This window comes from Coenobita brevimanus, chromosome 14 (assembly GCF_032717465.1).
Source record: "Coenobita brevimanus isolate Jiangsu-jjx chromosome 14, ASM3271746v2, whole genome shotgun sequence".
Lineage (NCBI taxonomy): Eukaryota > Metazoa > Arthropoda > Malacostraca > Decapoda > Coenobitidae > Coenobita > Coenobita brevimanus.
This window is the reverse complement of record NC_136967.1, coordinates 21,870,186-21,892,217: the sequence shown is the minus strand read 5'-3', so window position 1 is coordinate 21,892,217 and position 22,032 is coordinate 21,870,186. Positions and strand designations below refer to the sequence as shown.

The 22,032-nt window shown below is 43.0% G+C and overlaps 1 protein-coding gene across 2 annotated transcripts in view; it reads right to left on the bottom strand.

The window, feature by feature from the left end:
- The window catches only part of stck (LIM zinc finger domain containing stck), a 171,656-nt gene that overhangs the window by 64,334 nt on the left and 85,290 nt on the right, over positions 1 to 22,032 (bottom strand). The window contains exons 3-4 of one of the 2 annotated variants that reach the window (XM_080264791.1): positions 17,689 to 17,802; positions 17,285 to 17,397 (exon numbers count right to left, since the gene is read on the bottom strand). In XM_080264791.1, the coding sequence (XP_080120917.1) occupies positions 17,285 to 17,397; positions 17,689 to 17,802 (227 nt within the window). The remainder of the gene's footprint in view (positions 1 to 17,284; positions 17,398 to 17,688; positions 17,803 to 22,032) is intronic. The other variant, XM_080264794.1, reaches the window with a different exon arrangement.

Sequence of the window (22,032 nt, the reverse complement as noted above, 5' to 3'; positions counted from 1 at the left end):
ACATATATAGGGTACAATGACCTACACAACATATCTGAGTCATTTTCATAAAACTATGCCCCATGGCAGGGGCATATGGAAGGGGAGTGCGGCATCAGTGACAAAATTGCCATATGTCATCACACATGGGATCACAGAGCACCCAAACCGAGAAAGAGGAAGCCCAATAGGCCCCTATAATGATCGTAAGTACCATAGTACTCACGATCGTATTCGGTTCCGCTGCCGACATTTCATTTTGAGTATGGGAGTACACATTTCGGATTTTCGGTAAAGAAGGGGTTAAGGGGTTAATTGCAGAGAATGAAAGGGAGACGGAGGAAAGATTTAGGATGTGGAAAGATGGTATGGGGCACAAGGGTTTGAGAGTTAATGCTGATAAAACAAAAGCGATGGTATCTAGGGCTGGTGGCGGTACTGTCAAAGAAGAGGAAGAGTGGCCATGTGCAATTTACCAAGACAGCGCGGGAAGTAATTCCATCTTGTGCAACATTTGTGATAAGTGGGTGCATAAACAACGAAGTGGTATTACAGGCAGACTGGGATATAATGCTGATTTTACGAGTGCGACATGTCAGGGAAAGTGGAGATTGTCAGGCATGGTATGGATTGATCTTGCTGAGTCTCTTAAATGTGTGGAAGAGCTTTGTTATTTGGGAGACATGTTATGTGCTGAAGGTGGGGCTGGAGCTGGCTCTGTGGCTAGAGTGAGGAGTGGTTGGAAAAAGTTCAGGGAGCTGTTGTCTCTCCTGACAATGAAAGGGCTCTCCCTCCATACTAAAGGGATCTTTGTATGCAGCATGTGTTAAGAGTGTAATGCTGTATGGTAGTAACGCCGCAAGAGTGTAATGCTGTATGGTAGTAAGGGAAAAGAATATTCGCAGGCTTTAACGTACAGAAATGACAATGATTAAGAGGATGTGCACAGAATCCCTGAGTGCGAGACCTGGGGGGGCTAGGTTTATAATGGATGTGTTGACAGGTAGGTTGGGACTGAAGTGTTTTGGTGCTGTGATGAGAAGAGGTAGAGTGAGATAGTTTGGACATGCAGAGAGGATGGGGGATGATAACTGGGTGCAGAAAGTGAGAAGTGTTAATGGTAGGGGTAAGGTTGCGAGAGGTAGAATGAAAAAGATCTGGGACGAGGTCATTGAGTGTGATCTCATAGATACGGGACTGAAAAGGAAAGCTGCCAGAGATTGAGCAGCATGGAGAGCCACCATTAGGTGACCAATGCTGATGCATGCAAGCATGTTGGAGCCTTCAAAAACGAACATTGAACATTGTAGGGTTGTGGGAAGTAGATCGAAAAAGACCTGGGCCAAGGTCACTCAGTGTGACCTCAGGGATAATGGACTGACCAGGGTAGCTGCCAGAGATTGTGCAGCTTGGAACACCACCACTAGGTGATCAAGACCAAAGCATGGAAGCATGTTGGAGCCTTTAAAAATGAAAAAAAAAAAAAAAAAAAAAACGAATCATTACAATACATTCCTCATGAGTCCTTTCATTTGTTCATCTATCCCACTGTGCCACTCTGCAGGCAATTCTCAACGTAAACTGTTTTAATAGCTCTCACTCTGATCAATATCTCTCAAACATCATCCATGCTTCACCACTGCACTATACTTGAATGACACTACTGTAGAGTAAGTCATGCAGAGCACTTTATGCTCTCATGCTGATATTCCTATTATTCATCACTGCTTTCAATGCTCCTGCAAACTTTCATCTTTGCTTGTGTCCTTTCCTTTAACCCTTTAACAGCGGGCTTGTTCTGCTTTTTCTTGCGGCACCCGTGGGCATATTCGCTCTCTGACAGACTCTAAAAATATTTGCCAAAAATCAGTTATTAGTCCTAGAATATTAAAATCAAATATGCTTATGGCACATACCTTCAGCTTTCTCCTGGGGTGTTTGTTGAGTCTTCGTCGAGTACCGTAGGACTTGTGGAGACTTATGAAGTTGGGTAACAAAGTTTCCACTTTACACTTCCCGACAACCTGTAATATGATTACCACAGCCTGATATTATCACTAGAAACACTATTCTATGATTCTCAAATAGTTTGGAATCCATATTCCAGAAAAAAAAAAAAAACGCTGTGAAAGCAATGAAAATTACGAGGGCATATGACCTTCCCACTTGCGCTAGTTCACCGCTGGTGTTGTCATTTATTATTCATAAAAACACTCACAGTTTATATTTCTATTACTATATAACACTTATATATATATCAACAGTCTTTATCCATAAGTTTCCTTCAGTAATAGTAGTTTATTGTTACTGCAGGCATTCAATTTCTTTCAGTAAAATACGTAGCATTCACTTTCTCGTCCTGTATACTAGCATTGAGAGCGAATCTGTCACTTTCATTTTCACTTTCATAACTCATAGTATTCATACATGCTAGAGTGAAACTTTCACTTTCATTACTCCTAGTATATATACTCGTATTCTTATATTACTACTCATTTACATTTCTATTTACGTTCTCTATTTTATTTCCATTATTTACATTTCAATTTTATTTACACTGTGTTATGCACTGTCACCTGAAGTAACTTATAAAACTATTTTCCACTGTTCACTTGTATTTACATTCACTGCTTTCACTTGCTGTTTACACATTATTTACAATTCCACTTGCACTGTTTTACTCAACAGAAAGATCATAGTCACTCTCTTTCAATTGTCAGCCCTTTACCTCTTTCCACACGAGGTTTAGTAGGGGGTAAAGGTCACAGGGCCCTTTGCATGGGGCTAAAAAGCGGCGGAAGTTAACAGGAGCGAACAGACGTACTTTCACATTGGAAGATGACAGTGAACTGATAGGGGTGGGCCGGGGTGGCCTACCTAGGGAAATGCATTACTGCCAACGTCAGCCTCTTAAGAGCTGCTAATATACAGCAGTGAAATGATTGGCAGGAAATCTAGACATTACATTATAAATCAGGTAGTTCCAGGTGAATGTAAATATCACTTAGGCTTCTCCCTTCCCTCCTTATATATATTTCTAGTACGAGAATAGATTATACGGCATATTTCAAGGGGAAATAAACAGCGAAAACTAGCGAACGAGTGCACGTGAGGTGTTGTCAGGTGATAATTAGCCAATTCCAGGTGTATGGCACTCTCACTTACCTTATTTCTTTTTGGTATATATTATTTGGTACAAGAATAAGGCATAGGGCTTATTTCAATGGATGAAATCAGTGGAAAATTCCAGGGAAAATTTACTTAGCGTAGCACGGCCGGGCAGGCAAGAGAAGAGGGTAATGCAGGGAAGGTAGGGAGGGGAGTCAACAATGGATGGGAGTACAGATGAGATTAGGAGTGCTGACTAGTGCTGGACATTGGCAGTACTGATAGATGATACAAGCTACCACTTGAAAGCCCGGGCGAATTCAAAATAACACAGAATTGCAAAAGTGACGCCCCGCGGTAAGATCTCTTGCTCCCAAGCGTCACAAAAGTGATGCCCCGCGGTTAAGGGGTTAATATGTCCTCCACATAACCCTACCTAAATACTAGAACATTTTCATATTTTTTATTCCTTTACCATTCCGGCATAAATGACAATGACGACAAATGTGATCATTTTGCTCTTCTCCACATTCACATTTTAATTTCATACTTCAAACAAGCTGTCAAAGTTTTTTTATCACACTTTAACATCTGTTCCACACAAGCTGTACACAGAAGAGTAAACAGTTCCAACTCATTACCAGTACTTCCTCTTTCCCTGCACCTTGCCAAAAGAAGGACCCTGATGTGGCACCGTCTGCCACAGAGGGGCAGTGGATCCCTACATGGTGTATGCATCGTACAGTACTGTACTTGCAGGACGCCCCACAGATGCAGGTGCTTATCTGTGGCTGATGAGTCTGCTCGGCCAAACAGACAGGGGTTAAGAAACAACAACTTCTACTCTTCAGAACCACTCCACTACTAAGTGTCCTTACTCTGTCCTTACTTTCACTTCTATCAATAATCCAACCATGTACACACTTACACAGCCCTGGTGAATTGACACTGCCTTACTGAAATCCAATACATCAAGCTGACTCTCCCAACTAAATGTCTTATCCATCTCACATATACTTTTGCTCCATCATCCATACTGTGGAAAGCTTTTGAGTAATCTAACTTTAAAGCCACATACACTCCTATAGCCTATTCGATTTCCTCAGGGAAAAGATGAGCTTTAAGCTTTTGAAACCCGGTAGCTGATTGGTTGTCCGAGTGCATTCATTATTAACAATGCATTTAAAATTATTGTTATTATATGGCTTACAGTAACTACTTGACAATAAGATTGCCCAAATAAAATATCATATAACAGTTATTTGCATAGATTATTGTACTTTTAAAACGGGGCTTTACAAAGTTTATCAGATGGCCTAGATACGTGTGAAATTTCGAATTCTCAAGACAAATCAAAACACATCCAGGTAAAGTTTTATGAGTACCTTGATTTTTTTCTCATGATCAGGCATAGTAAGGTAAATTATGTCACTACTGCAACAATCTGTACACTCTGATCAAGCAAAACATCAGAATTTCCATGAAACATGACATTCTTCGAATATGTCAAATTAACTTGAAAGCATGCATTATGCTTTCTCACACAAGATTCCATTATGCTTTCTACTTTTGCACCATCAGTAAGTTTCCTATCTTTTTAGTTTCAAATATCTAGTTACAATTCAGAACAGGTCTGTGACAAGGTATGGACTGCAGAATAATTAAAAGTGACAGTGACATATAGCTTCTTCACTTACATCTACCAGTTACTTTTCACTGGAATTCCAGTGTTTTACTAAGTTAGATTTTACATAATGCCACAGTAATGACATAATTTACCTTAGGAAAAATAATCAAGGTACCCATAAAACTTAACCTGGACGTGTTTTGACTTGTCCCAAGAATTCAAAATGTCTCACGTATCTAGGTCTTCTGATATACTGTGTATGGCCTCGTTTTAAAATTAATCTATGCAAATAACTATTACATACTATTTTATTAGGGCAATCTTATCGTGAAGTGGTTACTGTACGCCTTATAATAAAAATAATATTAAATGCATTGCTAATAATGAATGTACTCGGACAAGCAATTAGCTGCCAGCTTTCAAAAGCTTATGGCTCATCCTTTGTCAGAGGAAATCAAATAGGCTATAGTACCTTTCACAGTGCCTGCTAGTCTCTTATACAATATGATTTCTATATATCTATAAATACAGTAATCGCCGTACTATCCGGACATCCCCACTTACCGGATATTTTGGTCCCGGAATCCAGTATTACCAAAATGGGCCAAAAATCGCAATTTTTTTTTTTATTTTTTTTATTCCCCCCCCCCCCGTAATTTGAACTCGGCGCGTGCATCGCGGACCAGCTGTGTTTTGGTGCGTAGTTCCGCTGCCGTCCACTAGAGCGCCCCTGCATCCACCCCACTTACCGCCTGTCTCTTGTTGTGAGTGCACGCTCTTGATCATGGCTGCCCACGTGCTCACTTTTTGGGTGGTGCCCTACCTGCTGCAGGCTCTGCTGCTGCTCTCCTGCCTCTTGTTACTGTGTGTGATGATAGCCCTGCCACCTGAGAAGGGGAAGAGAGTGGTTTTGACTCTGAAGAAGAAGAGGGAGATATTGGACAAGATGGACGCGGGATGGTCAACCTCGCGCATCCTCCGTGAACTCAACCTGGCCCGATCTACTTTGTTTGATATCAAGAGATCCCGCAACAAACTCATGCAGTACATGGCTGATTTCTCGTCGATGAGCAAATGCAACGTGGAGAGGAAGATGATGTTCACTCCCCGGTATGCAGAAGTCGACCATTCCACGCTGATTTGGTATCGACAGCAACGTGCTGCTGGGTGCTGGTGCGTGGCACGGAGCTGAAGGCTGCTGCTGAGAAGTTCGCAAGGCTTCACGATGTCCAAGACTTCTAGCATCCGAGGGTTGGCTCTTCGCGTTCTAGTTACGACATAACTTTACCAACCGTAAGGCCCATGGCGAAGCTTTGGACACCAACAAGGCTGGAGTAGAGGAGTTTTGGCACAAGGTGAAGCGCTTGATTGACAGGGAGGGCCTCACTCTCAGTCAACTCTACAATGCTGACAAAACTGGTTTATTCTATAGCTCTTTGCCAACAAACACTCTAGCCGAGGAGACAGACAAGCGTGTACCTGGCCGCAAGCTCTCCAAGCAACGGATATCTGCTTTGTGTTGTGTCAATGCTAACAGCATGCACCAGCTTAAGCCTGTTATTGTTGGCCGTGCAAAGCAGCCTCGGTGTCTTCGTGGGGTGATGGATGTCCTTCCTGTCACTTGGTACCATTCTTTGAAGGCATGGTTCACTGCCCACATCTTCAAAGACTGGTTCCACCGCCATTTCGTCAAGGAGGTCATCCATTACCAGATGGAGAAAATGGGAATCCTGTGTGACTAGGTAAAGGCCCTCCTTCTCCTCAACAATGCACCTGCTCACCCGTGCAACAAGGACTTGGTGGCTGAGAATGGGCGCATTAGGTGCATGTTTCTGCCACCTAATACGACTGCTCTCATCCAACCAATGGACCAAGGAGTGATCGTGGCAACGAAGAGGCTGTACCGACGGAAGTTCCTGGACGAGGATGAACACAGGGACGGACAGGACATGCGAGGCCAGTGGACTTTGGAAAACCTTCGCCGCTACAACATCAAGTCTGCAATCTACAACTGGGCCAGTGCATGGAAGGAAGTCCCTGTCAAGACTCTAGAAAATGGTTGGTCTCGTCTGCTTCTTGGAACGGATGTGGAGCACGATTTCCTAGGTATTGTCGTGGATGACTTCCATGCACGTCTACGTGCGCATGGCAACGATGTTGATGTGGACGAAGTGTGTGAGTGGCTGGATGACGACGAGGGTGATCCTGGGTATCAGACCATGTCTGATATAGAGATCGCATCTTCAGTTGCAAGTGTCAGTACCCAGCTTGAAGATACCGACGAGGACGGCGACGATGATGCGGATTCCTCTGAGCGTGACACTACTCCAGCCATCTCCAAGCTGAATGCACTCCGGGAACACGTAGAGTTCGTTCTCGGCTACCTGGAACACCCGGCCTGCGACAGGGAGATGGGGCCCTTGGGACTTGTGGAGGAAGTGCGCGCTTTTAGGCAGCGCATCATTAATCGCCAAAATCGTCGCTCCTTGTCAATCAACCACTGATAGCTTTTTCAGACCCGTGACCCCCACTGTCCCCAGCCCTGGCTCCACTCCATTGCCTCCCCAAGACAGACCCTCATCCTACGAGCCACAGCCCAGCACATCAGGCAAGGTGGAGTCACGACTGGACGTGAGTTTGCGCCTCTCTTCAGAGTCGTCTGCAGTGGGTAGTCCATCACCATGACCCAGCGACGCACCCCTAGGCCACCTGCATCAGCTACTCTCAGACTCTGACAGTGATTAAATGGCAAGAGCTCTCCACTAGACCACACGGGAATTTACAGTGTTGTGCAGTGAAGAAAACAGTGCATAGTGTTAAGAAATTAGAATTGTGAGTGCAAAGACTAAAGTGCAGAGTGCAACACTGATTTTATTGATGTTCAATGGAGTGCAAATTAGACTAGAGTGGGTAATGTTAAGACAATGGATTTATGAGTGCAAAGACTTAAGTGCAGAGTGCAACACTTACTTCATTAAGGTGCAATGGAGCACAAGTAAGACTAGTGTGTGCAGTGTTAAGAGAATGGAATTCTGAGTGCAAATGACTAAGTTCAGTGCAAGACTTCACGTACAGTGTACTGCAGATGCTTCAGGTACTGCTTTTTACTGTCAGAGTCTGAGAGAAGGCGGGTTATTCACTGAGATGGCCAGGGACTTGTTGTAAGTACCCAGAATGTTTCATATTGTACTGTATTTTCCATACTTACCTTTAAAACCTCATTTCACTCTTTTATGTCCCTTATTGGTATGAACAGGGTCTTAGGTGCTATGCATGTGCAGTGGGGAGGTGTTTTTCTGAGTTAGGCTAGGTTAGGGTCCATACGTACCAGTCCAGGAGCCAGGGACTTGTTGTAAGTACCCAGAATGTTTAATATTGTCTAAACTCACTGCTTAAACCTCATTCTCTGGTTCTTTAGCATTTATTTCAGTCTTTTATGTCCCTTATTGCTGTGATTTCGGTCTTAAATAGGTGCTCTGCATGTCCACAGGGAGTTGTATAGGTGTTTTTCTGAGTCAGGGTAGGTTAGGGTCCATAAGTACAAGTCTAGGAGGCTAGGGCCCACTATCTGGATGGGACCAATTTCCGGACAAGCCTTTGGCTCTATTACATCGGATAGTGGAGGGATTACTGTATTACAAAGATCCTTCTGTCCACTTCCAAGAACTTCTCATATACAGACATCTTAATACAAATACAGCACAGTATTTGAATGACACATACTCTATCTTCTCTTGAATCTACAATGTTCTTCTCATACAAAATTTTCTGTAACCAACAAATTCCTTATTAACTCTCTTCTGACCTTTTTCTCTCACTCGTATTGTTTTCATTCATTTAAACACACAATCCTCTCTCTCCCATCTATCTTTGCCCCTTCATTCTTAATACAAATACAGTACGGTATTTGAATGACACATTCCCTATCTTCTCTTGAAGCTACAATGTTCTTCTAACACAAAATTTTCTGTAACCAACAAATTCCTTATGATGAATGAGTGAATGAACTAATCAGAAGACAACTCTTGCGTAACCCCTTAAGCGCGGGCATGTCGGAGGTGGTCTGTGCACCTCAAGAGGGGATATTCGTGCTCCGAATGACTTTTTAAAAATATTTGCCAAAAATCAGTTATAGTCCTAGAATATTATAATTATATAGGCATATGGCACATACCTTCAGCTTTCTCCTGGGATGTTTGTTGAGCCTTCGTCAACTACCATAGGACTTGTGGAGACTTCTGAAGTTGGGTAACGAAGTCTCCACTTTACACTTCCCGACACCCGTAATATTATTACCACAGCCCGATATTATCACTAGAAACACTATTCTATGATTTTCAAGTAGTTTGGAATCCATACACTAAAAAAAAAAAAAAAATTGTGAAAGCAATGAAAATTACGAGCGCGTACGAGCTTCCCACTTGCGCTTGTTCACCGCTGGTATTCTGTCATTTATTATTCATAAACACACTCACACTTTATATTCCTAGTACTTTATTACACTTATATATATATATATACAGTATTTATCTATAAGTTTCCTTCAGTAATAGTAGTTTATTTTCACTCCAAGCATTAACTTTCTCGTTCATTAACTAGAGAAGAGAGCAAAGCTTTCACTGTCATTACTCCAAGCATTTGTACTCATATTCTTATACTAGTAATTATTTACATTTCTATTTTATTTACACTATGTTATACACTGTCACTTCCAGTAACTAAAGGCTCCTTTCCCTTGGAGTCAGGATGAACTTGGGACACTGATACACTCGTAGTTTATCACCATTTCCTCCACTGGCTCACCACACGATTTACCAGAAAGATTGTAGTCACTGTCCATCATTATCATGGATAAGTTTGCCAGTTCACACTCCACAGCAGAGTCACTTAGTTCTTTACTCCTTCCCACACGAGGTTTAGTAGGGGTAGAGGTCACAGGGCCCTCTAAAAGTGGCGGAAATGGAGGGGCGCGAGTGCTACATGCTTTCATCTCAAGAGACAACACTAAACTGAATGACAAGGCGGATATGGGGCCGCCAAGGGTTGACAATGTCAGCGAGGTGACAGCTGCTAATTTATACGCTGTGAAATGATTGGCGGGAAATTAGGTAGTTCCAGGTGAATGTAAATATCACTTAGGCTTCTCCCTTCCTTTCTTATATATATTTTTATTATGAGAACAGGTCATACAGCATATTTCATGGGGAAATAAACAGGAAAAATTAGCAAACAAGTGCACATGGGGTGTTGCCAGGTGATAGTTAGCCAATTCCAGGTGTATGGCACTGTCAATTACCTTTTTTCTTTTTTATATATATTATTTTATATGAGAATAAGGCATAGGGCTCATTCCAATGGATGAAATGAGTGGAAAAACCTGGGCAAGATTTGCTTAGCACAGCTGGGGCAGGCAGGAGAAGAGGGTAATGGAGGGGAGGTAGGGAGGGGAGTCAAGAACGGGGAGAAATGGCTAAATTGTCAACAATGGATGGGAGTACAGATGACAATAGCAACACTGACTATTGTTATACACTGGCAGTACTGACAGATGATACAAGCAACCACTTAAAAGCCCGGGCGAATTCAAAATAACACAGAAACACAAAAGTGACGCCCCGCGGTATGATCCATTGCACCCGAGCATCACGAAAGTGAGGTCCCGCGGTTAAGGGGTTAAATGACATCAACGTGACATTAACTTGGACTAGTTGATTGAGGAGAGAAAAGTCACCCTTTTGAATGTATGTACAGTACCATTCTTGATACTTGAGGAGTTGGCAAAGCCGGCACAACCATGCCCTCTGCTATCTCATCTCTGTGTGGGTTGTCAAGGAAATGTAACTGAGTATGGCCCACTTTGTTGATGCACTCCTTTTTCTAAGGTAATTAACTCTGATCATGCTCTCTTCAGGCACTGCACCCCCATATCCTTACTCACTGTTGTCGTGGGAAGGCTTTGCAAACGTCGATTGGGACTTGATGTGTAGGGGAGCTATAGCAAGATACCTTAACCCCTAAAAGACAAGCATTGGAATGGTGGGGTGTTAGGGGGGTGGGGGCATGGGGGTATTTGGGTTAAGGGGATGAGGGGGTGGGGCATGGAGGTGGGAGGGTGAGGGTGGAGATATTGGGGGGGTAGGGGATGGAGGTTGGGTGGGGGGGTGGAGGGTGGGTGTGGTGGTGGAAAGGTGGAGGGGATGGGGTGGTGGTGGGGTGGGGGGGGACGTGACCACATATTCGGACACTCGTCTTTTTGGCCCTAGTACCACCAGATATCATATGCGGACACCTGTCTTTTAGGGGTTAATGAACTCCAGGGTGTGTGGAAATCTGGTTGTTAGGTGGATGCCGCACACGCGTCTCCACTCTGTTCTTCCCTCTCCCCTCTTCTTGAGTCCCTGTCGCTGCCTCAGCTAATTTTGCAAGGCTCTTTTTTTCTACTATCGCTTCTTCCTTCCTTTTCTCGTATCCTCTATATTCTATCTTTGACTTTAAATAGCGTGAACTTTTCCACATACGTCAAAATTCTCATCGGTGACATAGAGTAAGTTGCAACAGGAAGGATTAGGGTGTGCCCTTGAGCTATTGGTCAGGCAAATTGTAGGGATCATGGTGGTTCGGCGCAACCCCAGTGTGTAGACCTCTGTGACGGTAGACCTCTGCAGAGGCAGAACTGCTGCTGAGCTGCAGCTTTCAGATCTGGAGGCACTGTTGCTTAGTGGTAGGACTCTTAGCCAATAGCTGGTGGCCCATCATTGTGCTGGGAGGCTTTGCTCTCCCACATGGTGTTGCTGTCCCTTCTAGGGTAGGGTACGAAGCGCATCCTTGGAGCTTGATTCCTACTTGGGTCATTGGCCAGGCCTCTAGACTCTGGGTTCCACCCAAATAATCCTTTGTTTTTCAACAGTTATGATGAACTTTTTCCTTCCCAGTGAAAAGTCATGGCATTGGTTTCTAGTTCCCCCTTCCCCGGTTCAGCCGATTTTTTTTCTCTTCCTGGTGCTCCTCTGACTCCTTCCACTGTACCCCTGCCTGTTTCTTCCTGCTCATCTACACCAACTCCTGCTCTACAGTCCCTTCCATGTACTATTTTGCCTACCTGTTCTAGTAAATGAGCTTTGAAGAAGGCTGGGAGGGCAAAGTAATTTATTTGTGGGGTACTAATGGAGACATGTATAGGACTTCACAGCAAGAAGAGAACGACGATAAGAGAGGGGGGAAACGCCCGAATCAGCACAAAGACTTGTAACAGGAGTCGACCAAAAAGCACCAATACCTAAATGAAGACCAGTATGATGAACAGGACCTATCTTTGAAAGAGTGCAAGTGGAGGCAGAGTAAACTTGGCAACGATAATCGGGTTTGGAAAGAATAAAAGCAGAATTAAGACAAAGAAGTGTGATACGATCAGCACCCCATGACAGATGAGACAATGTTTGCGGCAAATGAAGACAATGAAGGGTAAATGACTTGAGGGAAGAGATATATGCATTCCAATTTAACCGAAAGTCATGTGTGAAGCCAAGAAATATGGTTGAGGATCAGTAGGGAAGAGGGATGTTATATAAGTACAGAGAAGGCTGTGGTATGGTTCGCAAATGAGTAATCGTTGCTGCACAGGACTTACAGGCAGAAAGACAAAAACCATGATCAGTAGCCCATGTGCAGGCTGCATTGAAGGCAGACTGAAGAAAGGATTGAAGTCGAGGCAGAACTGCATCTGCAGCATAAACAGCAAAATCATCAACATACACAGAGGCTGAAACAGCGGAAGCTCGGCGAAATATAAGGAGACTACAAATCCCATCGGGGGTGGATTGTTTACAGCAAAAATGTTTCCAAGCAACACTTTTCACACGGAGAGATCGATTCGTGAGCAAGTAGGAGTCCACCAAGGAACGCATTTGGCAGCTGACAGTCGCGTATCATGGGGAATGGCAGTAAGAGCAGCACTTAACACCTGGACAAGCACAACATATCTTGTGGAGATGAAAAAGATAAAGGAGGAAGCAAGGGGACTGTAAGAGAAGAAATTAACTCCCTGTCAGCAGCAAGGAGATGCCAATGAGGGGGACGAGGAAGAGAACAGTAGGAGGCAAGAGAGTTTAACGGGGAAGTTATCACTAAAAAACTGTCTTCTGATATCGACCAATAAAAATGAAGAGAAACTGAAAAGGAGCAAAATGACAGATCCACACACAAGAGAGGGAACAAGTACAGAAGTCAAAGTGAGTAGAGGTGCCAGTGTTAAGGATAAAAAGATCTTGAGAAGAAAGAAACTGTTCTAAAAAAACATCCCCTAGTGGTGATCACAGAGTGACTCCACAAAGAATGTCAGCAATTAAAGTCACAAAGAAGAAGAATTGGGGGAGGAAGGGAATGAAGGAATGTGACAAAGATAGGAAAGTAGAGGGGCAGAAAAGGAGAAATTGAAAGAGCTTACAGTGATCCAATGACAAAGATCCGGGCAGAAGTATGAGGGATAGAGGAAGCAATAGGAGACAGTTCAAAGGGGACATCATTCCAGATATGAAGGGCAGTGTCATATGAAGGAGGGGATCCAAGAAAAGTATAGCCAGGGATAGGAACTGGGGAAGTATAAAGAAAGGTTTCCTGAAGGGAGATAAGAAGTGGATTATGGATGGAATTAAGAAAGTGAAGGTCCATACAATGGGTACAGATGCCTCTAGTATTCCACTGAAGGAGTGCCAGAACTATGGAAAATCAAGTGTAGGAAGAGCGCAGAGACTGCTTACAGCATTGAGGGAGAAAGTACCCAAGAGGCATTGGCAAATCAATGACGGAAGAGATCAGAGAAGATAGGGAGGATGTGGAGATTACAGAGCAGGCAGGTGGTTGAATAAAGGAAGAGTGGGAAACAGAAAAGAGGGGAAGAGGAGGTGCTGGAGACGTAGAAACGGGAGGAGAGAGTAAAGGAGAGGTTGGAGGAATGGGGGTAGTGGGGAGTGGGGAAGGGGAGGAATGTTTTTCTGCAGTGACAAAGGCAGGCAAGGAAGAGGTATGGTGAAGATAATTGATTATACTTTGTGGGGATTCTGCATCCACAGGAAAGGACAAAGGCTGAATGTGAGCTGGAGACACAGCATTATGGTGCTGTTGTCTGGAGGAGAGGGAACACCAGACAGGCTGGATAGGCTGAGCAGTAGAGGAAGGGGGGGAAAGACCAGGAATATCAGATGGAGAGGAGACAACAGCACATTTATGTTTGTTAGCTTGGGGAGATAAAGGTGAGGGAGGAGATGAATGGGAGTACTGTATACTGTATCAGAAGGAGGAGGGGTGGAAGAAGTGGAATGAACAAGTGAGGGAGGGGAAGAAGAGGGATCAGAAAGAGAGGCAAGAGTGACAAAAAAATTTGAAATGAATAGGAGTAGAAACACCAGATGAGCTTGAAACCTGTGATTTAGGAGTGGGTCTAGTCATGTGGGAGTAAGAGATGCCAGGGGAGTGCCCCAAGCGACGTGCCTGTCGACAGGCTTCTTGGAGGGTAAGCCCTGTTTTCCACCTGATGTGGGACACTTCTGCTTCAAAATTGTAGGTGGGACATTTCCTGTAGGAGGCTGTATGTTGCCCCCCCCCAGTTTGGGCAGGACTGGAAAGTGGACATGCAAGTGGATGCTTGGTGTCCAGCTTGCGAGCAGTTGGGGTAAACAGCTGAACATCGGTAGTACTTTGCAGGGCGACCAAATCGCCTGCAGGAAGTGCAAGGATGAGGGGGAGGAACGTATTCCTTCATGGAGAGGACTGTGCCTCCAATAATAACGGTGGAGGGAAGGTCAAGGGACTCAAAAACTATCTTGCTGATGTTGGCTGCTTGTTGGCTGCATCCTCTGGGTGGGATTGTGTAGCACTGTACAGACAGGATTCGGGGTTTCTATTCAAAGAGGATAAGTTTTATGTCCACACCACATTTTGAGAACGGTCTAATCCCAAAAGAGTTGTAAGAGGAAGGTCAGACAGTACCAGTAATGAAATTCAACTGGATGTCTGGAAAAACAAGGACTGGATTCCCTGACGGGTCCACTAATGCTTTTACTTTCTCCGCTTGTGCAGCATTCTGGACTTTGAGAAGGCATGAGCTGTTTGGTCTTACAGAGAACGTAACGTCGGAACCAACCTGCCGTAACAAGGAATGATGCAGTGAGAAGTCATCCGTTTCGAATGTAATATTAAAATACTGACACCAGCTCTAAGGTTCAAAATGGGAGGTGGGCAAAGTAGAGGTAGGGAGTCGGGAAGCAGTATAAGGACAGAATGGAGAAGCTGAAGAAACAGGACAGACAGACAGACGGAGGGAAGTGCAGAGGCTGATAAGGTGCAAGGGTTACTATGGATGAAGAACAGGTAGGTGAAATAGTACATGGAAGGGACTGTAGGGCAGGAGTTGGTGTACATGAGCAGGAAGAAACAGGCAAGGGAACAGTGGAAGGAGTCAGAGGAGCACCAGGAAGAGAAGCCGGAGTCATCATCGGGATAAAAAAAAATCGGCTGAACCGGGGAAGGGGGAACTAGAAACCCATGCCATGACTTTTCACCGGGAAGGAAAAAGTTCATCGTAACTGTTGAAAAAAAAAGGATTATTTGGGTGGAACCCAGAGTCTAGAGGCCTGGCCAATGACCCAAGTAGGAATCAAGCTCCAAGGATGCACTCCCTACCCTACCCTAGAAGGGACAGCAACATCATGTGGGAGAGCAAAGCCTCCCAGCACAATGATGGGCCACCAGCTATCGGCTAAGAGTCCTACCACTAAGCAACAGTGCCTCCAGATCTAAAAGCTGCAGCTCAGCAGCAGTTCTGCCTCTGCAGAGGTCTACACACTGGGGTTGCGCCGAACCACCATGATCCCTACAACTGGCCTGACCAATAGCTCAAGGGCACACCCTAATCCTTCCTGTTGCAACTTACTCTATGTCACTGATGAGAATTTTGACGTATGTGGAAAAGTTCACGCTATTTAAAGTCACAGATAGAATATAGAGGATACGAGAAAGGAAGGAAGAAGCAACAGTAGAAAAAAAAGAGCCTTGCAAAATTAGCTGAGGCAGCAACAGGGACTCAAGAAGAGGGGAGACATCTGCGAAGCCTTCCTACGACAACAACGAGCAAGGAAATGGGGGGGCAGCTCCTGAAGAGAGCATGATCAAAGTTAATTACCTCAGAAAGAGGGGTGCAACAACAAAGTGGGCCATACTCAGTTTCATTTCCTTGACAACCCACACAGAGATGAGATAGCACAGGGCATGGTTGTGCAGGCTTTGCCAACTCCTCAAATATCAAGAATGGTACTGTACATACATTCAAAAGGGTGACTTTTCCCTCCTCAATCAACTAGTCCAAGTTAATGTCACGATGATGTCACTTGAACAAGTTGATGTCACTTAAACAAGAGTTGTCTTCTGATTAGTTCATTCACTCATTCATCATCTAATCCAGCGTTGCCCCATGAGGAGCGTACGAGCCCGGGGATAGGTAAGTTGGTCCTGACCTTTAAGATGAGAGTGCCAAGCCTCACTCATCCTTGAGTGGCATTACACAAACAATAATCCCCAACCACTCCTTCGATATCAATCTGCATCAGCTCAATCTGACTGAAAAGCCTTCATTACCCACTAAACCACCAGATACCATAATTTGGTTGTATGGTTATCACCCAACGTGGTAAATGGTTTATGGTAAATGGTTTCCTGTACAGGAAACCATTTGGCTTGTCACTCAGTGTAGAGTCACCTGTACACAGAAGGAAGGGGAAAGAATGAAGGAAAGACGGACAGAAGAGAAAAGATGGATAGAAGGAAGACAGGAAAGGGTAAGCACCTGAGAGCAGCACTACATCAAGTGAGGGGATGGTGTGTGACCCCACCAACCACTTTCTGGTTTGTTTATTATATATGTAAATTTCACATCAGTACAAGTTTTGTTTATGTTTTTGATACTTACAATTACTGTAATTGTAACAAGAGTTGATTGGACAGTATAATCATATTTCAACAAAAATCACACAAGTAATGTTTCTCACTTTTCCGGTAACATGCCTGATAGTAAGATTTTCCTTAACAGCACAATACCTATTAGGAATAATCAAATTTGCTGGGTATGGTTAGGATCCTCATCTAATGACATATTACTGGTATAAAGCACTCCTTTACTGAACCAGTCAAATCACAGACCTACTCAAACTGCTTATGCAAACTACAAGGGGGGGTTGCACTGTGGTAATGCTCCTCACACAACTTTTGAAAATCTATATAACATCCAAGTTAAAACATATAAACAATCCAACTGTGGTATGATGTGGTGTGAAGTGTTGGTTATGTAGCATGCAAAAACCATTTACTGTATTTATATTGCATACTTTTGCAAATATAACTGAGAGTAATTCAATAACTTGTCTCCGAAGGTAACGTTCCTCACGATGAAATGACCCACAACTATCTTGTAAAAATTCAACCATCAGCTGTGCAGTACCGTACTTGTTTCTATGGGTCACAATTACTGAAGCCTTACAACCAACCTGTACATCCAAAAATGTACAAAAATACTGAACTTACCACACTTATCACAGCATGGAGCAAACAAAACTTGGAAGTCAGGTTCACAGTATTTTCGACCTTCAAACTCGTAGAAAATATCATCAGGAAAAGGCCGGAAGCACTGAGCACACCTAATAAAGAAGATGAATAACTGTACATTCTTAGGAATAATTACAGTACTGGTAAATAACATAAAAGTATTCTGATTACAACATAATGTACATAGCTGATAATTTATGTTAATGAATGCTAACATCTAATGGGTAAATAAACTGACACAGATGATAACAGTTTTATGACTAGGTACTGTACTTGCATACATACTGTAGCATATCACCTACATTATAGAATTTATCTTACAGTTTAACATACCATTACTGCACTTCCAAATTCACTTTCTGATAACTACAAAAAATACATACACAAAGCACTGAGTGTGCCACAACTGCCCATTAGAGTTGACAATCTTTTCCTGGGGTTCGAAGCTCTCCCCGCACCTTGTGCAGGTCATCGTCCCAAGCGACATGATGTGAATGCTGAAATAAAGCCATATGATTCTCGGTAATTCAGCAGAAATCAATACAATAAACACTCAACCAACATTTTCTGACAATGAAATGTCATACTCTGCAATGTCTCCAGAAGTAAGTACAGGTACAGTAAAACCTCACTACAATGGACTAATTGGGGCCCAAGCCATTCTGAAAAAAGTGAAATTCCAATGAAAATGACAACTGGACTTCCCCCTGCTAACCTGGACTTTTTCCGATATATCAGACATTAATTTGGATCACACCAATGGATTTCAAACTGTTTTCACTACATTGTAGTACCGTGCTCTATTATATACTCACTACAATAATCAAATGGTATAATTCATATACTGTAATAATAATGTACTAAATACTGATAAAAACATCTTTTATATACCTTACTGTGGTGAACATAGTAAGTGGTCATACAGTTCAGATTGCTTCTCGTTTTACTGGACCTTTTCCGATATACAAGAATTTAGTCTGGTATCTCCTTATTTCTGATAAAAGCGAATTCCGGTCTATTGAAATCCGTTATATTGAGGCTTTATCTCTAGGAATGCTCGTCGGCGAAGAAGTGAGAGTGCAGCCTTATTCTTTACCAACATCCGCGGCCTTACCACAAATTTAAACTCAGTTCATTTTTTCCATCACTCCATATCCCCTTTGGCCCTTTTCCTCACAGAACCACAAATCGCACCCTCTACCGATATACTGTATCTCTATTTTGTTTTCCCGGTTACCATCTCCTTACAAACTTCCGTAACAAGGGCAGCACCTGTTGTTATATCAAATCCCAATATGCAGTTGACACTGTTTTAAACTTCACTTCATCCAGTTTTGATTACTCATTATATAAATTAAACTGTCAAAACATTACCAAATACATTTGTGGAGTTTATCGTTCCCCCAATGCTTCTTCTGAACCCAGTGTATTTGACTCCATATCCACTCAGTTGAGTAACCTTGACCTTGCCCTTGGCACCAAAATTACCATTTTGGGTGATTTTAACATGCAAAATGTTGAATGGTTATTGCATTCTGCCCGGACTGACGACGCTAGTCTAGAGTGCGTGCTGTTTGCGGAATCGTTTAATCTCACCCAGTTGGTAATGCAACCAACCAGAATACCTGATAACCCTGACCATAATGCCCATCTCTTGGATTTATTCTTGACAAATACAGTAATCCAAATCAATACAGGATAGAGGTACTGTCACCACTTGGATCCTCTGACCACAATCTCATCAAAGCCTCATTAGTTAACCGTCCCACACCTCCCCGTTCTGAACCTGTCAGGGTGGCCCAATGGCACTTTGATAGGGCAGACTGGGATGGATTTAGAAATTATCTTGCTGATGTTCCATGGCAGTCTTTCTTCTCTAGTGATCCCAATTCTACCCAGTCCCACATTTGCGACTTAATACTAGCTGGTATGGATTTATTCATACTAAGTCAACAGTTCACTAAAAGATCGAACTCTCCAAAATGGTTTGATGGCAACTGTGCCAGAGCAACAGCCCAAAAGTCATTAGCATATAACTCTTACTTAAAATAAAAAATATCTGAATCACTCTCCCATTTTAAAATTCCTAGAAATCATGCAAAACCTGTATTAAATCTATCTAAATCAAACTTTCTTCAAAAGCAAGCATCAAAACTACTTAACAACCCTAATGAAAATAGAATATTCTGGTCAACTCTTAATTCTTTCAATAATAACTTTAACAAGTCATCTTCCATTCCCCCACTAAAATCTTCAGATGGCAACATTACAAATGAACCATGTGGGAAAGCAGGTATCTTTAGCAGTACCTTTGCCAGAAACTCTACCATAGATGATACCAGCCAGAATGTCCCAGTACTGGAACTTGATTCTCTCGAAATTGCTCCACTTAAAATACAGACAAGATACATAAAATCCATCCTAGACAATTTACCTACCAACAAAGCTCCAAGCCCAGATGGATTTCTTCCAATTGTTTTGAAAAAGTGTTCCCCTTAACTTGCCTCTGTCCTAGTTACATTATTCAGACTATGCATACGTATTTCTTTATTCCCAAATTCATGGTAAAAAGCCAACATCCACCCAGTTCCGAAGAAAGGAAGTTCCTCTGACCCCTCCAATTACAGACCAATAGCTGTCACATCTTTTCTTGGTAAGGTATTTGAAACTTTAATTAATAACCACACTGTTAAACATCTTGAATCCAACAACTTAATTAGTGATAGACAATATGGTTTTCACCACGAAAGATCCACCATTGACATACTCAATCTCTTAACTCATACTATCCATCAATCAATTGATCTTTTTGGAGAAACTCATGCAGTAGCTCTTGATATCTCTAAAGCTTTCGACAGAGTATGGCACTGTTCCCTGCTGTCCAAACTCCCTTGCTATGGACTAACGTCTTTTGTTCCTCTGATTTCTTCATATCTTAGTGACAGGAAAATAAGAGTAAAAGTAGATGATGTATATTCCAATTTCCACTCAATTAATGCCGGCGTGCCACAGGGATCAGTTCTGGCGCCAACCCTATTTCTGGTTCATATTAATGATCTCTTATCTGTCACCCACAATCCCATTCACTCATATGCAGATGACTCAACACTACATAGTTCATTCACACTCAGACATCCATTTACAAAGTCTAATATTTCTACCTCTCAACTCAGTACAGCCATCTCCATAAATCAAGATCTATCTACAATCAGTGAATGGGGACAAAACAACCTTGTCTCTTTTAATGCTAGTAAAACTAAATATATACAGTTTACTAATAGGCAGATATTGCCAGATTCGTACATTACCTTCAGTGCTACTAATATTCCCATCTTCAAATGTACTGAAATTCTTGGCGTCTCACTTAACAGTGCCCTCAGCTGGACCTCTCATGTCAGATCACTTGCTAAAACCGTCTCAAAGAAACTTGGATTATTGTACAGAGTCCGTAACTTCTTCGCCAATGAGCAGTTAGCTATATATAATTTATAAGAGTCATGCGCGCTCTCAGCTTGAATATTGCTCACCCTTGTGGAATGGTTGTGGAGAGGTTGCATTAAGACAACCAGACAAAATTCAGAATAAAGCTGTTAGAATCATTAACAACCCTGCCATTACATATAAACTACCTCCCCTACAAGTAAGAAGGAATGTTGCCTCCCTTGCATTATTTTACAGATATATTTTTGGCAAATGCTCAGACGAAATTGCGTCCATGGTGCCACCTCTCCATGCCTTCCCTCATGCTACACAGGCATCTGGTAGCACTCATGACTGGAATGTCACTCAGCCATATTGCAGAACTTCTGCCTATCAGAATTCTTTCATTCCCTGAACTGCATTTCTCTGGAACTCGCTTCCCCAGAGTTGTTTCCCTCCAAATTTCAACCCACAACTGTTCAAGTCTAACTGTTACAGATATTTTATGAACAGAGGACACAAGTAATCCGGTGTATGGATTATTTTTTTTTACTCATTTTTTTTTTCCTTCCTATCTCTATCTATCTATTGCCAGATGCCTCAATACCATTTGGGGTGGCCACAAACAAATCACCTCCACGTCACACTGTCCTTCACCATTTCACTCCCCTGCTCCCAACTCACACCCCCCTCTCTCATATACCTCTCCACCCCATCCCTCCATCTCATCCTCGGCCTCCCCCTCCCTCTTCCCCCCTCCACCTCACTCACATACACTCTCTTCATCAGTCTCTCACCCTCCATCCTCTCCACATGGCCAAACCACCTCAGTGTGTTCCTCATAACGCTTCCTATCACATCCACATCCACACCACAGCGCACCTTCATATCCTCATTGGCCAGCCTGTCTCTCCATGTGACTCCACAGGCTCCTCTTAAATAACTCATTTCCACTGCTCTCACTCTTGACTTGTGTCCTTCCAGCAACGTCCAAGCTTCACTTCCATATGTTAGAGTTGGTATCACAATACTGCCATGTAGTAACTTTTTCACTTCCATGCTCACTTCCCTGTTTCTTATCACTGCTTTCAAAGAACAAGCAAACTTTCTTCCCTGCTGTACCCTTTCAAGCACTTCACCCTCCAAACCTCCATCCTTACTCATCACACTACCCAAGTACTTAAACGTACTCACATTTTCCAATTCCTCACCATCCAACCTTGCTGTACATTCACTGACTTCACCTCTCTCAAAGACCATCACTTTACTCTTCCCTACATTCACCTTTAGATTCCGTTTCTTACACA